The sequence below is a fragment of the Schistocerca piceifrons genome, chromosome 2 (assembly GCF_021461385.2).
Source record: "Schistocerca piceifrons isolate TAMUIC-IGC-003096 chromosome 2, iqSchPice1.1, whole genome shotgun sequence".
Classification (NCBI taxonomy): domain Eukaryota; kingdom Metazoa; phylum Arthropoda; class Insecta; order Orthoptera; family Acrididae; genus Schistocerca; species Schistocerca piceifrons.
This window is the reverse complement of record NC_060139.1, coordinates 70,903,682-70,917,196: the sequence shown is the minus strand read 5'-3', so window position 1 is coordinate 70,917,196 and position 13,515 is coordinate 70,903,682. Positions and strand designations below refer to the sequence as shown.

Here is a 13,515-nt window from a genome sequence, read left to right as displayed (position 1 = left end):
AGAGTCACAGTCAGCAACTTTTTATTTTTGTTACGATTATGTTTACATCTTTTGATGGTGCCTATCTCGAGTGAAAATTTATGCTTCGTTTATTAGTTCAGGATGACAGACGCACCTGATGATCATCTCATGGATCGAAACCAGTCATGATATAAATAATTTTGCAGTCAAAGACTGTTTTGAATTTACTCAACAAGTTTTCAACAGTGGGTCGCTGTATGCTACAACGTAATTATATTACATTCCATCAAGAAGCTGATGATGGTGTAAATTTACATTTCTTTTATTTAGCCACGAAGAGAAGGATATGTGGGGGCCTAAAGTTTCTAAAGGCCAAACTAAGCTGGTTTAATTCCCAAACCTCTCTGAAATATCTCACAGCGTGACAGAATGGTCAGATGACGCCATTGAGCTCGGATATTTGAGAGGCGCTGCCTTTCATGTTCTCTCTTTCATCATCATCATCATCATCATCATCATCATCATCCACAACATCACAACATTCTACTGATACGCCGCAATTAAGTAAGAATAATTTAAGTCTTTCCTGTTGAATCACATCAAGCCTTAGGGAGCTTCTAGCCACAATGGCGCACGACTACCCTTCTTCGAAAACACCTTTTTGAGTTGCATTAAAACCTCTCTGTGACATCATTACACGGACAAGCCTCGAGAATGCCATGAGACGAGTCGCCAACTGATGCTTGAATGTTTCGCAGTGTTACGGTAGCAGTGGATGTGTTTTCATTTCCTCTCACTGTAATAAAAGTTCCAGCATATTCCCCAATGGTTCTAACATCTAAACACGTTGTCATTCCACCTTATAGATTTCTTATTAAAGAGCGGTGTGCTTCCGATAGCCGGCCAGGTGGCCGAGCGGTTCTAGGCGCTACAGTCTGGAGCCGCGCGACCGCTACGGTCGCAGGCTCGAATCCTGCCTCGGGCGTGGATGTTTGTGATGTCCTTAGGTTAGTTAGGTTTAAGTAGTTCTAAGTTCTAGGGGACTGATGACCACAGACGTTAAGTCCCATAGTGCTCAGAGTCATTTTTTGCTTCCGATAGTTCCAGAAATTTGAAATGGTTGTTTGTATGTCCCTCGTCGCAGGCGTATGAGGCAGTCAAATGAAAACGAAGCAGATGGAGAAAAATTGTTTATTATTTCAAATGTTGTCACCACAACTGTTAATACAGTTAAACCACAGTGCGGGACAATCGTTTGCGGTTTCCTACGGAACCATGATTGCAGCCACGCATGCACCTCTTCGTCCAAAGCAAATCGACTGCCGCGAATGTCTTTCTTCAGGGCTCCAAATATGGAAATGTATGTGGAGGGATCGCGACTGTAAGGAGGATGTGTAAGGCTTCCCAGCGAAACTTCTGCAGCGCAATCGAAACAGCCTTGGCAACATGTGGGCGGTTACTTTGTTGGCAGGTTGTTTCGACTACTTTGCGGAAGTTTCGCTGGGAAAACCTTACCCATCGTCCATACAGCCCGGATCTCTCCTCATACGATTTCCACATTTTTGGAGACCTGAAGAAAGACGTCATGCCCATCGACTTCCTTTGGACGAAGAGGTGCACTCCTGGGTACAATCGTGCCACCGTGTGCAACTCCAATCATTTTTCCATGAAGACATCGACTGTCTTGTTCCACGGTGGGATAAATGTATTAACAATTACATAGATTACTTTTGGAATAATAAATAGTTTAATTGCTTTTTTACACCTATCTCGTTTTCATGTGTCTCCCCCTTATAAAGCGTGGAGACATAGATTTCGATTTATCTTTTATTTCTCCTTTTATGTAGCAATTTACTCGACGCATTTCGCAGAGACATATAAAACTAAAGCTCGACAGGTTTTCTAGTAATTTTGGCAACTTGAAATTTAATACACTCCTGGAAATGGAAAAAAGAACACATTGACACCGGTGTGTCAGACCCACCATACTTGCTCCGGACACTGCGAGAGGGCTGTACAACCAATTATCACACGCACGGCACAGCGGACACACCAGGAACCGCGGTGTTGGCCGTCGAATGGCGCTAGCTGCGCAGCATTTGTGCACCGCCGCCGTCAGTGTCAGCCAGTTTGCCGTGGCATACGGAGCTCCATCGCAGTCTTTAACACTGGTAGCATGCCGCGACAGCGTGGACGTGAACCGTATGTGCAGTTGACGGACTTTGAGCGAGGGCGTATAGTGGGCATGCGGGAGGCCGGGTGGACGTACCGCCCAATTGCTCAACACGTGGGGCGTGAGGTCTCCACAGTACATCGATGTTGTCGCCAGTGGTCGGCGGAAGGTGCACGTGCCCGTCGACCTGGGACTGGACCGCAGCGACGCACGGATGCACGCCAAGACCGTAGGATCCTACGCAGTGCCGTAGGGGACCGCATCGCCACTTCCCAGCAAATTAGGGACACTGTTGCTCCTGGGGTATCGGCGAGGACCATTCGCAACCGTCTCCATGAAGCTGGGCTACGGTCCCGCACACCGTTAGGCCGTCTTCCGCTCACGCCCCAACATCGTGCAGCCCGCCTCCAGTGGTGTCGCGACAGGCGTGAATGGAGTGACGAATGGAGACGTGTCGTCTTCAGCGATGAGAGTCGCTTCTGCCTTGGTGCCAATGATGGTCGTATGCGTGTTTGGCGCCGTGGAGGTGAGCGCCACAATCAGGACTGCATACGACCGAGGCACACAGGGCCAACACCCGGCATCATGGTGTGGGGAGCGATCTCCTACACTGGCCGTACACTACTGGTGATCGTCGAGGGGACACTGAATAGTGCACGGTACATCCAAACCGTCATCGAACCCATCGTTCTACCATTCCTAGACCGGCAAGGGAACTTGCTGTTCCAACAGGACAATGCACGTCCGCATGTATCCCGTGCCACCCAACGTGCTCTAGAAGGTGTAAGTCAACTACCCTGGCCAGCAAGATCTCCGGATCTGTCCCCCATTGAGCATGTTTGGGACTGGATAAAGCGTCGTCTCACGCGGTCTGCACGTCCAGCACGAACGCTGGTCCAACTGAGGCGCCAGGTGGAAATGGCATGGCAAGCCGTTCCACAGGACTACATCCAGCATCTCTACGATCGTCTCCATGGGAGAATAGCAGCCTGCATTGCTGCGAAAGGTGGATATACACTGTACTAGTGCCGACATTGTGCATGCTCTGTTGCCTGTGTCTATGTGCCTGTGGTTCTGTCAGTGTGATCATGTGATGTATCTGACCCCAGGAATGTGTCAATAAAGTTTCCCCTTCCTGGGACAATGAATTCACGGTGTTCTTATTTCAATTTCCAGGAGTCTATGTATGTAGAGAAGAATTCAAGAGTTAAATTTTTTCTCTTTATAAGCTAACTTCCTGCGATTAGTATTTCATTGCTATAATAAATATCGGAAATTTGGCGTCTGTGGGCCGGTTAAATTATAAAAATGCCATTGATATCGAGGACAAATGAATGAGGAATGGAGGTATCGTACAATGCTTGTCTTTGTGGGTAAGAAAAGTGTGCCAAGAAAGATATGGGCTCGAGCTTTGGGGACTGCTGAGGGCTAGAGTCGACAGCTGTGCGGCAGTTGGGCGTATTCGGTGGGCGGTTTGCGGTGCGTGATCCCTTTCGGTGAGCGCCTACGCACGACTGATGCGTGACTCCGCATAATTTTCTGGGCTTCCCGGCGAGTATTAAAGGCAGCTTCACAGCGGGTTGCGTCACTTTCCACCTAATGACGACATAAAAACCGAGCCGCCGCTGCTTTGTGACCATTGAGTGTATGGCTATAATTTAACTCAGAAGAGATTGCAGTAAATTTTAATTAGTGCAGACGGAAGGCTACGACATTCACAAGAAGCAATGACTCACAGTATATACAGTTCCACACAATAAATGGAATGACCCCATTAATAAATATAGACTTCGATCAGAAATCGGTAGCTAAGGTAGAATATTCAAAATTTCTAGGTGTATGCATTGGTGAGGGGTTGAACTGGAAAAAACACACTGAGGATTTGCTGAAACGATTGAGTTCAGCTACTTATGCTATTAGGGTCATTGCAGATTTTGGCGATATATAGCTGAGTAAATTAGCTTACCACGCCTATTTTCATTCTCTGCTTTCGTATGGAATCATTTTCTGGGGTAACTCATCATAGAGTAAAATAGTGTTCAATGCACAAAAGCGTGTAATCAGAATAATTGCCGGAGCTCATCCAAGATCATGCTGCAGACACTTATTTAAAGAGCTAGAAATCTTCGCTGTAGCCTCACAATATATATATTCACTTATGAAATTTGTTATCAACAATCCGAACGAACTCAAAAGTAATAGCAGTGTACGTGGCTATAACACTAGGAGAAAGGATGATCTTCACTACTCAAGATTAAATCTAACTTTGGCTCTGAAGGGGGTAAATTATGCTGCCACAAAAGTCTTTGGTCACTTACCTAATAGCATCAAAAGTCTGACAGATAGCCATATAGTATTTAAAAGGAAATTAAAAGAATTTCTTAGTGGCACCTCCTTCTACTCATTAGATGAATTTTTGGATATAGTAAGTGGGTAATTTCCCAACCCCCACAAAAAAATTAAAACTATTGAGTGTCAAGTAATATTTTGTCTAATGTAATATCTTGTTTAGACACCTTTTATTAACCTGACACGTTCACATCATTACAAAATGTCGTATTCATGATCTATGGAACAAGTACTAATCTAATCTAATCCCAAAAAAATGACCCAAATTCTCCACTGCATAGTACTGATGGAAAAGATAAAGCAATATAGCATTTTTCCGTTCTTTATTTTTATTGACGGGAGAAAGTAAACGGTCCGTATTCCGTAGTATTGTTTTGCTGTTCCACACTTACCTTCGTACCACATTTTGAACTCATGATAGCAGACACTCCCAAACTGTTAATGATTTGCAAATAAAGTTGAGCTCATACACTTGGATGGTTACCACAATATTTCTAATAAGTACTGGTGTGGCTAACGAAGGCTTTGGATACTTTCATTGAGGACAGTATTTACATAATTTAGGCGTACAAGTCTATTAAAATATCGCATTTGTGTTCCTCCTCATTTCTGTCGTGAAATTTTATGTTTGCAGTCCTTAGAAGGTCAAATAATAACCGGTATTCACGTATGGTGCTGGGCAATACTACCAACAACTACAACTGCAGTAAGTGCGACAAAACTAAACGGAAGCTTTTAGTTGCTTTCGCATCAGTCAAAAAACCAACCGTCTTTTCGAAATCAATTTGAACAGCTATGTCGTCTTCTGTTGCTAGATGATCAGCTTATTAAAATCCTCCGAACCATGAGCCGAACGTTAAATAATTATTGTACTTTTTACGAAAAGGAAATAGCTTTTACAGAAAATTTCTATTTTTGCCATTGAGTATTAGTTCCTCCGATCCCCGACACATATTGCGCAAGCGTAAATAGCTACTTCCTTACAAGTAAATATCTTCAAATAAAAGCTGTGATATCTATGTAAACCCGCATCCAGTAACGAGACAGTATTCATCAGCAGCAAAACACCATTCTAAGCATAGTTTTACATCTACTTCTATATAGTGCACGCTTGTTGCTTCGGGTTCCATTTACACTGCCTCCCGTTTCTATTCCATTCGCGGTGACAGCACGGAAAGAAAACCTTGCAGTACGCTTTTGTGTGAGCTCCTTTTCCTCTAATTTTATCATCATGATCAGTTCGTGAGATCGACATTTAGGAGGTGTTAATATGTTGTTCAACTCTCCTTGAAACATACGCTTGAATGACGGAAATATAACAAAAAAATGGCTCTGAGCACTATGGGACTCAGCTGCTGTGGTTATCAGTCCCCTAGAACTTAGAACTACTTAAACCTAACTAACCTAAGGACATCACACACATCCATGCCCGAGGCAGGATTCGAACCTGCGACCGTAGCAGTCGCACGGTTCCGGACTGCGCGCCTAGAACCGCGAGACCACCGCGGCCGGCGGAAATATAACAAACTGACGGTAAAAGCTGTAGAGGAGGACATATTCTGGAATGTGTAGTGTTCATTATTGAGAATGTCGGGTGGGTATTTGTTACGCCAGACAGCTTTTATTACTAGACAGAAAGAAAGTAATGTAGACATCGACAAACACAACTACTACCGAAAATAAGTTGATTAACCATCTCTTAGATATCGTACGCCATTTCTTTGGTCGCTATCAACTACGATTTTTTTTTATGTGAGATCCATTTTATCGAATAAATAGAAGACTGAAATATAGCCATAAGCATTTCATTTCAGTTATTTCTGACATACCCTCAGTGGGGATTTGACACTTTCACATATGTGCAGTAGGCCTACTGGATCTATTTAAGGGGTTTAGATTGCACCTCAGTTGTTTTTGTAACCACCCGCAAGCAAATTTTCCTGTTTCTGTTTTCACATGTCATTAATCCATACGCTCCTGCGTGACTAACATTTTAAAATTATTTAGTCACATGTACGTTTCATAAGGGAAGATAAAAAATAAAAGTGGGAACTAGAAAACTGGATCAGGAAGTCATTAAAAGACGCACAAGCTGTCACAACTATATAAAATATAAATTATGTGTGGCTAGGTATGTACGGAACAGCAGACAGTATTTAGCCTTCGGCTACTAGAGATGGGTGTGCGTCAAGTGCCTGCGTGTAGATTTGCCGCCCGCCAAGTCTCGAGTGAATCAGTGACGTCAATGATCAATTGACTGTCCCTAGTGTCGAGTTATAAAGTCGTGTGCATGTTGAAGACAGCACGTGCTTAGCAACAGGGGACAGTACCGTCGTCTGCTAACATCGGAAGCTAACCAGTTCGCGCTCCGCTCATTCATCTTGCAATAATGAATTTTTTGTCTTTCAATCTTTATTTTATTGTTTAATTCATTTTTGTCGAACATTGCGAAGGTGACATGAAGTTTTATTATTTTTTTTCCAACGAGTGTTCTCCCACAAGAGAGATCAAACACCAGGAAGCAAAAAAATTATATAGCAAGTTTGTTTGCGGGGCCGTCATCCGCAGCAACCGCCGAAATATTCGTATGCAAATAAAAATCGCCTCTTCTTGCGGCAGTATACATAGTTTATTTCTTCCAGACGCGATTCGCCTTTTACTTTAAGGCATCTTCAGTGTGATCTAGATGACACAGTTTTATCTTGATACGTGATATTTGTAGATTATAAAACAATTCACGTCTCGTTTTTTACGTGAATAAGTGATTACTTACAGTTCTTCGCGTTTTTGGTTCGCATCTGCGTTTCCTCTCATCTGGTCACGTGTTCGAGGTCGCACCATAAATTCATTTACGTAACGCAAACACGTTTTCATGTTCCAAACTTCACTTGTTTGCCCTCACTGCTGTGGAGCACTATTAGTCCTGTGTTACTAGTCGTATATGTTTGATCGAAAACTGTGATGTAAAGCCGTAACTACTGTGAGTTCACTTTATATCTAACGAAATATATGCCGAAAACTAACGTCTGTTTATTTGTGTTATGTCTGTGTGTGTGTGTGTGTGTGTGTGTGTGTGTGTGTGTGTGTCGATACCACCCAACGCTTTTCCGCTAACTTGTCCATGAACCCCTCCACAAAAAATCTGAACCAAAAATAAAATCAGCTGAACATCAAAACTTTCAACCACTCTCTGACCTCTGGAGGTCTCACTGTCTGGTGACAGAACATGCAATGTGTGGTTTTCATGAGAAATAAAAAGGGCAGAAATGATGTTTATGTTGATCTCTATTCCAATTTTCTGTACAGGTTCCGGAACTCTCGCAACCGAGGTGATTCAAATATTTTTTTATGAATGTATCACTTTGTCAAAAAAATGGTTCAAATGGCTCTGAGCACTATGCGACTTAACTTCTGTGGTCATCAGTCGCCTAGAACTTAGAACTACTTAAACCTAACTAACCTAAGGACTTCACACACATCCATGCCCAAGGCAGGATTCGAACCTGCGACCGTAGCGGTCGCTCGGCTACAGACTGTAGCGCCCAGAACCGCACGGCCACTCCGGCCGGCATCACTTTGTCCAACCTCAGTGTAACACCTGCTCCAGGTGCTAGGCAATCAATTCGTCACCACTGCTGATAATGGCAACGACGTCGCTTGCCGAAATATTGTGTACACTGCAGACTGACGACAACAGGCCATTCACACTGTGTAACACCTCCGTTCTTATCCCGACCTGATCTGATCGAATAGCAGCCCAATATTTATTATTAACATGACCGTGAACCTAATGGGGCTGGTAATCGGAATTGACTGCTACGGAAGTTGTTACTTTCCAGTTCGTCCTGTTCAATACTATAATACTGAATGTATGGTAATAAGGAACACCAACACAGTTTTACTAATTACGAACTTACATTCTCCTCAAAACACAAAAAGGAGACAGCCACTGCCTTCGTCATACATATCTAATTACGGCTAATCTCAGCACAGGCTTTCTTCATTTGCCATTATCGTCACATGCTAATCCATCACTGCATCCAACACTGCAGTCCAAGGTTAGGCCGGCGCGGTAGACGCGAAACTAAATATCGGCACTAGTAACGTCACTGATCACTTTTATAGAGACACTTCATCACTTTCCCGGTTTTTCTTTATTATTTTGGGGTCTAACCACGGCGATGGTGACACCCTTCTCTGTTAAAAACCCTGTATTCCAATAATAGCCTCCACACACACACACACCATTCCCGCCAACCACTCTGGCGCATCTCGACACTCGCTCTCGCAACACGTCACAATCGACTGTTCGCCCTATCGATCTGCGCCGAGTGCAAAGTTATAGTAAGGGCCTACGGACCCCTTACAACACGTGAACTGATACGTCATTATGTGATGCGTTTGCATGAATTCATTTTCTCGAGCAAATCAGCGTTTTGTAATGTTCCTAATTTTTCAGCTTGCAGCACTGTGGAGTAGTTGCCATGCACCTGCGTCAAGATCATTCAATACAAATTTGGCTTCGGTTGTAAACAAACTTACCATCATTGCTAGTTGGTTAATAATGTTACTTTAGCTAACTTTTTGTAAGAAGAAAGGTTTCTCATAAGTTCACTTTCAGAAGACGGCCGCACTCACAACACACGCAACTTTACTATCGACTTCTAAGCAGAAGCGACAAACCGTGACTTGGGAGTGTGACAGAACAGGAATAATCATTAATTAAAACTTCCGGGCTGAATTGCCGTGGTGCATATATAAAACTTCTTCTCCTTCCTGACGTTTCCCCGGGTTCCCGGGTTCGATTCCCGGCGGGGTCAGGGATTTTCTCTGCCTCGTGATGGCTGGGTGTTGTGTGCCGTCCTTAGGTTACTGAGGTTTAAGTAGTTCTAAGTTCTAGGGGACTTATGACCACAGCAGTTGAGTCCCATGGTGCTCAGAGCCATTTGAACCATTTTGAACCTGACGTTTCGTTGCCGGCTGCGGGCAACATCTTCTTAGGTGAGTCGGTGACTGGCTGCTAGGCGCTGGAGGTCCCACTTATATAGAGCGCTTAGATGGCGCCACCACTCGTCACGTGCTTTCGACTTTAAAACTATCTCTGGCTAGTGCCGTCTCTCTTGTCACATCGTTGGTACAAAGTCGAACGCCATATCTTGTCTAGTTTTAATCCTTCTTCTTTTCTATTAAAATTATTTCCGTGCTTGTAGATCTCTATAGCTTCTCCATACGTGCAAGTATAATAAAGTGAGGTCCTAGCTATCACGTTTGTCTCACTAAATTTTATTTCGTGATTACCGTCTTTGAAAACGTGTTCCGCTACAGCTTATTTCTCAATCTGTCCCAATCTACAGTTCCTTTTGTGTTCCGTTAAGCGGGTATTAACACTCCTTTTAATTGTTCCAATATGAACCATGCCACAGCTACACGGAATTTTATACACATCTGGGGTAGCTAAGGGGTGTCGTGCGTCTTTCACCGATCTTAAACTTTCACTAATTTTCTTGGTAGGTCGAAAGATTGTCTCCACTTGAAACTTGGCCAAAACTTTACCAATACGGTACGTGATGTTATGAATAAATGGAAGAAAAACTTTTCCAGCCGACGGTTGTTGTTGTCGTGTATTTTCGGACACTTTTCTTTTAGGGTGGAGTGCTCGATCTATTTCTTTGTCAGTTCCTTTCCTTGAAAGCTGTTCGCAAATGGCTTAATTCATCTTGCAAGTAAATTGGCTTACAGATGTTATTAGCTCTGTCCACTAAAGTTTTTATGGCTCCTCTCTTCTGCCTAGGATGATGATTCGAATTCTTACGTAGGTAACGATCGGTGTGTGCCCGTTTAATAACCAATACATCCAAAAAATTTAGTTGTCCATTACTCTCTTTCTCCATGGTGAATTGTATCCTTGGATTGAAACTGTTTATGTGCACCAAAAAATCACTCAGTTCCTTTTCAGCATGATTCCACGTATCGATACCATTTCAAAGGGCTTTTTTTTGGCCGACTGCAGCACCCGTTGTTCGAAAAATTCCATAAATGGATTAGCAACAGCAGGGCTTAGAGGGCTACCCATGGTCACCCCATCAATTTGTTCATAAAACTCGTTGTTATATTGAAAATAAAGTCGAGGATAGACAATGTCGAAACAAAGCTATTATATCAGTAGGAAACATCAGCTATGTAAGAAAGAGCTTCGTCAGCAGGGACCATGGTGAAGCAATAATATGCCAGGGACGCTGCAGTAGACTCCCTTGCGACGACGAGTAATCGACTGAGACAAGGTATTGGCGCGTGTGAAGGCGGCGTGAGTGAGTGAGGCACTGACCTCGAGGTCGGGGTCGGTGGGCCGCTCCTGGTGCTGGCGGTACGCCCTCTGCTTCTCCTCGAAGTCTCGCAGCCGCTGGTTGTAGCGCTCGATCTGGTCACGCAGCATCGAATCCTCCAGCTGTAACACATAGACACTCCTGCACACACAACCTCTACTCCTGCCCTCAACACAGTGCTACGAACTACAATTCTGGAATAAGCCAGTTTCAGTGAAGCTGAGGATACAGCAGGTTAGAAGCTAGGAGGGTAAAAGTTTGCCTGAAAGGGCTGCACACTTCAGAACCCTCACAGCATGCTGTCTGTTGCGTGCAAACTAGCTCATCATTAATACAGGGTGAGTCAAAAGTCCTTGGACACCTTCATAAGGTGGAAGATTAAAGGGAAAATTGAAATGTGATGATGGGATCATAGGTTTGATGTGAGGTCGCAACTTTTGGAATGAATGTCATTCATAGCCGCTGTGTTGAAACCCGCCATTTTGGATTCAAGTCATTTTTTTAATGGGAAGGGGGTGTATGACACATAAAATAACACACGTTTGAGATCTGGAATTTAGTGGTGCAATTTGTTTTTGTCTATCTTGTACAGTTTAGAGGTTATTAATGTTCAAAGTTGGGAAATTACCTTCATACCGACTGCTACAACACATGTTCTACGTGTTGTTCATCCCGTGCAATGCACAACTGTAGACGCCGCAACCACATTAATAACTTCTAAACTGTACAAGATAGATAAAAACAAATTACACCACTCAATTCCAGAGCTCAAGCGAGTGTTATTTGATATGTCATACAACCCCCTTCCCATAAAAAAAAAGACTTGAATCCAAAATGGCGGATTTCAAGATTGGCGGCCATGGATGACATTCACTCCAAAAGTTGCGGCCCCACGTCAAACCTATGTTCCCATCATCACATTTCAATTTTCCCTTAAATCTTCCAACTTATGAAGGTGTCCAAGGACTTTTGACTCGCCCTGTATAATGCCGCAGTTATGCACTTTCTGACAAATATACGAGTAGAATATAAATGAAGAATTCAGAGAAGTTTCACAAATTATTTCTGGGAGTTCCATTCAGGAAGCTCAAAATCTAGACGACCTGCGGCTTCCTGGAGTAATACTGCTAAGACAATCAGCCTGTTTCCTTGTTGCGTCGCCTAACTAAGGAGAAGTATCCTCTGACGTAACTGGATTTCTACATGCTTTGACCACTTACCAGCACAAGTTTCTTTGATACAAAACATTATATAGAGTAATTTATGGGGTCACAGGTCCCGTAGTTACTTTACAATTATTAAAGATATTTAAAATCATGTTTGCAACTACAAAAAATCAATATTTGTTTTGCCATACGCGTTTCCTTTTGTTCATATAAAACACTTTCGTGAGCGATAACCAGGCAAATATGCTACCACTGATGTTTTAAATTAGTAAAAAGGAAGCGCGTACGGTAAAATAAACATCGCCGATAGGTGGGAATGTGAGTGGGCCGAGGACGTACCGATATAATCCGCACAGTTGCGATAACGCAGCTGCTTAGTAAGCAAAGGATCCCCGGTTCGAATGCCGGTCCTGCACACGTAAGTCCAGATGCAGCCAACATCACGAGTTCCTTTCCTTTTCTTTCCCTTCTCCCCCCCCCCCCTCTCACCCCCCCACCCACCTTCAATTTACAAAATACGCATCTTTTCAGTAGTTGCAAAAATGGACTTAAAATAACTCTTTTTACAGAAGTTTACATACTTAATACGCAATTCAAGCATTTCTATAAACGACAAATATTTGACAATTTCTTTTGGTATGCTATTACTTCAGATATTATAAAATAGTTATCATATACACAAGGGTAGAGCACCCAGTCAGTTATCTCAAGATATCAAACGGAATAAACCTGATACCAGGACTAAAAATTAGAAATGAGACAATGTTAAAGCAAGTGTGAACTGTTTTCATTATTAAGAATGAAGAATATGGCTTATATATGAAGTGCAATATGAGATTGCAGTTTTAATGATTCCAGTCACACATGAATGCTACTGAAATTAATAACGCCTGCGGAAGCGATAAGAACACACTTCACAGGCCACTGATTAGATACAGTAATGAAACTTCCTGGCAGATTAAAACTGTGTGCCGTGCCGTTACTCGAACTCGGGACCTTTGCGTTTCGCGGGCAAGTGCTCTACCATCTGAGCTTCCCAAGTACGACTCACGCCCCGTCCTCACAGCCGTACGTCTGCCAGTATCACGTCTCCTACCTTCCAAACTTCACAGAAGCTCTCCTGCGAACCTTGCAGGAAGTTTCATATCAGCGTACACTCCGCTGCAGAGTGAAAATCTCATTCTGGAAACATTCCCCAGGCTGTGGCTAAGCCATGTCTCCGCAGTATCCTTTCTTTCAGGAGTGCCAGTTCTGCTAGGTTCGCAGGAGAGCTTCTGTAAAGTTTGGAAGGTAGGAGACGAGATACTGGCAGAAGTAAGGCTGTGAGGACGGGCCGTAAGTCGTGCTTGGGTAGCTCAGATGGCAGAGCACTTGCCCGCGAAACGCAAAGGTTCCGAGTTCGAGTCTCGGCCCGGCACACAGTTTTAATCTGCTAGGAAGTTTCATATCAGCGCACACTCCGCTGCAGAGTGAAAACCTCATTCTAAATACAGTAATATGTGAAACACAGTACTGAAATAACTACATTCCTAAAATTAGCTCT

General features: G+C 43.4%; 1 protein-coding gene across 1 annotated transcript in view; it reads right to left on the bottom strand.

The window, feature by feature from the left end:
• The window catches only part of LOC124775155 (protein big brother), a 224,316-nt gene that overhangs the window by 40,588 nt on the left and 170,213 nt on the right, over positions 1–13,515 (bottom strand). The window contains exon 5 of the mRNA XM_047249995.1: positions 10,809–10,928. Coding sequence (XP_047105951.1) covers positions 10,809–10,928 — 120 coding nt within the window. The remainder of the gene's footprint in view (positions 1–10,808; positions 10,929–13,515) is intronic.